Source organism: Juglans regia, chromosome 9 (genome assembly GCF_001411555.2).
Source record: "Juglans regia cultivar Chandler chromosome 9, Walnut 2.0, whole genome shotgun sequence".
Classification (NCBI taxonomy): domain Eukaryota; kingdom Viridiplantae; phylum Streptophyta; class Magnoliopsida; order Fagales; family Juglandaceae; genus Juglans; species Juglans regia.
Window position 1 is genome coordinate 4,050,559 of NC_049909.1, and position 2,941 is coordinate 4,053,499.

At 36.0% G+C, this 2,941-nt stretch overlaps 1 protein-coding gene across 1 annotated transcript; it reads left to right on the forward strand.

The window, feature by feature from the left end:
• The first annotated feature begins 782 nt into the window (after positions 1-782).
• Positions 783-2,601, forward strand: LOC108996668. Its single transcript, XM_018972688.2, has 2 exons — positions 783-1,113; positions 1,780-2,601. Exons 1-2 carry the CDS (start codon positions 874-876, stop codon positions 2,287-2,289), a joined length of 750 nt encoding a protein of 249 aa, XP_018828233.1. The 5' UTR covers positions 783-873; the 3' UTR covers positions 2,290-2,601.
• Positions 2,602-2,941: the final 340 nt, after the last annotated feature.

The following is a 2,941-nucleotide window of genomic DNA, read 5'->3' on the forward strand; positions in this document are numbered from 1 at the left end:
CTTTTGAGATGCACAAGGGCGTGTCCAAGAAGTCGATAACCACCTGTTCCTTGCATTCATCTCTAATTATCCCTTAACAAGGGAGGAGATAACTGCTCTGATTTATAAGAGTTATCTATCTTAGGATAACTGCCTTCATCTTGAGGCATTATCACCATGTGAGTGATGTTGACCCCTTGTTGATTTTATGCTCTTGTGGGCCCTTGGGCCTTGTAGGTCAAAATGACAAGCTGAGCCTACGGTTCCAATAGCAAGATGACCCAAATATGCCCTCCACACGTGAGTTTACACCATTTAGTTTTGGTAATGTAAAATTCTTAGAAAATAAAAATCTTAAATATATATTTAGTAGTATATCTAACTTCTTAGAATTGAATAAACTAATTCTATGTATGATTGAATGGTGCTCAATTCACATAAGAAAAGTACCCTCGTATGCCATAAAAAGAAAAAAGAAAATTATTAACCTTTCTAGTGTCATAAATTATAGGCAAACAAACAACGCCACAAAAAATATCAATTCTAATTAAATAGGCAAATATGTCTACTGCTGCTAGTACAATTTTTCATAGTATTTAATGGCCCCTTGCCCCTCTCTTCTCCAATTCTCCTTCAACACTCCACCATCCCCATCAATTTAATACTCCCAACAATAAATGAAACATTTAATTTAATCCCTTCTACAACTAATCAATTAAATTAATCTTAATTTCAACATAATATTATAAAAGATAACAAAGAAACAAAATCTTTTTGTTTTTAATTTCCTTCAAACAGGCTTATTTTTTTCAGCTACCCGTAACTCTATTTATTTCTTAGAAACCCTGAACACACTCTGAAAAACAAACCAAAGGCTCCGCGAAAGCTTCAGAAATGGCTGCCGAAGTGAGCGCTCTTGTTTGCGTCTTGAATGGGTACAATAGGGAGGATCTGCATCGGTTGGTTGGGAAGGATTCGAGCGATGAGGAATCTACGGCTCTGATAACTTGTGACCTGCTTGGTGGGTCTTCCTCCTCCTCCACCACCACCTCCTCCTCTATGCTTCCCGAGTCCCAGGAATTGGACCTCGACCTGCAGGTCCCTAATGGCTGGGAAAAGCATTTAGACTTGAAGGTTCGTTCTTTTTCTCGTTTAGGTTTCATTTGGTTTCCAATGAAGATTCTTTCTCTGAATTTGGTATCCTGTTATTTGCGGAGGATCAGCTGTGATTTTTTTTTTTTTTTGCTTTGTTCATGTAAAGAGGAGGTTTTGAATACTTTATGCGTCTTTATGTTCTTTGTTTGTTTACGGAGAAATTTGAGGAAAAGCAGGAAAAGAAACCCCGTATTTCCATTGTCTATTATAATTGTTTCACTTACCCCTGTATTGAAAATCAAAAGCTCAACATTAATTCATGAAACGAATGAGTTGAGTTTAGCTGCAAGCCTATTTTCCGAGTCTGCTGTCGAAAGGAACCCATAAATTTTGGTCAAATTGTATGTTTGACCCATTTAATAAAGTAGTGAATTCCTTGAACTTGGGCAATCTTTTCCATTTAAACGAATATAAACATATGGAATATTACAGTATTGATGGTCTTGACGGTATTCATTTTCCCTTTCTGGTCGTTATCTGCATCCTCTATCTGTTGCTTTTGAATTACTATTAAATGCCCCTTCTTAATTTCTTCCTTCAATACATATATATATATATATTTTAGTTTTTCCATTTAAATAATGGGTTAAATACGTAAAGTGAATGCTTAATTTGTATGCTTTTTTAAACTTTTCATGGTTGCAGTCAGGAAAAGTCTACCTACAAAGATGCAACTCCCCAAGTTCCCCCTCAATCTCAGAACACAAGCCCCAAACCAATGCAACAGTTCCGAAGCTTCAAGATTTAAATTTCCCACCGTCGCCATCAAAGATCACATTAAATCTTTTTGAACAAACTTGCTTGGATTTAAAGTTAGTATTATCATCCTCGTCTTCAAATACTTACCAAAGCGTATGCACTCTTGATAAGGTGAAATTGGCACTCAAAAGGGCAGAGGAGTCAACCAAGAAGAGAGCATCATTGTGCAAGTCATCCTTGTCACCTTCATATTCTTCATCATCCTCTTCTGTCAGAGAAACACAAGAAGAAGATCATGACAATCAATTATTATCATCGCCAACAGTGACAGGGTGCCCCGGTTGCTTATGTTATGTATTGATAACGAAAAATAACCCCAATTGTCCTCGGTGCCGTTCTGTTGTCCCGTTGCCAGTTATAAAGAAACCTAGGATTGATCTCAACATATCCATATGAGTGATTAAATAAAAATAATCGTGGTTTATAACCATACTTATAATGTTGCAGACGACAGATTAGAGATTAGGGCTTATGGAAATAGCATATCTATTAGTAAACGAAGAACATGCATTTGTACATGTTGAAAGCATGGTGGTTTTGTTTGTATTAGATGATAGAAATGTTATTCCTTCAGAATGCTTTTTATTTCTCATATTTTCATACTCTATCCTTTGTCATCCTCTGCTCGTACAGAGAAGTTTCTGTGTTATGAATGCGCTTTGCGTTGGATTGAAGTAGTACTATAATGGATTTGGTGGTCAAGTTGAATATGAATGAATTCGGAAGTGACACCTGTTTACTTCTTTTGAAGTACACACTGAAAGCACTGAAAGGCATGAAATCTTGGAATGGCTATGCAAGTGCAATTGTTTTTCGGAAAATGATTGGGTGACTCCCAAATGTGCACCCCATATGTTATTCGAGTAATGCTATTCATTATCTCAATTCTCATTATCTTCTCATCATTCTATGATGTGGTATTAGATGATTGGAGACTATTTATTATTTTTCACTAGTGAACCTATCATCTAATGCAGATGATGACAAAATGAATGATGAATAGATTTTTCATGTTTTTCCTCATGCATTTTAATTTTGTTTTTCATAA

Bases quoted from the DNA above. Each gene is read 5' to 3' on its own strand.
- LOC108996668 (XM_018972688.2), top strand. From the start codon at position 874: ATGGCTGCCGAAGTGAGCGCTCTTGTTTGCGTCTTGAATGGGTACAAT. The intron at 1,114-1,779 runs GTTCGTTCTTTT...TCATGGTTGCAG, and splicing joins AAAAGCATTTAGACTTGAAG to TCAGGAAAAGTCTACCTACA.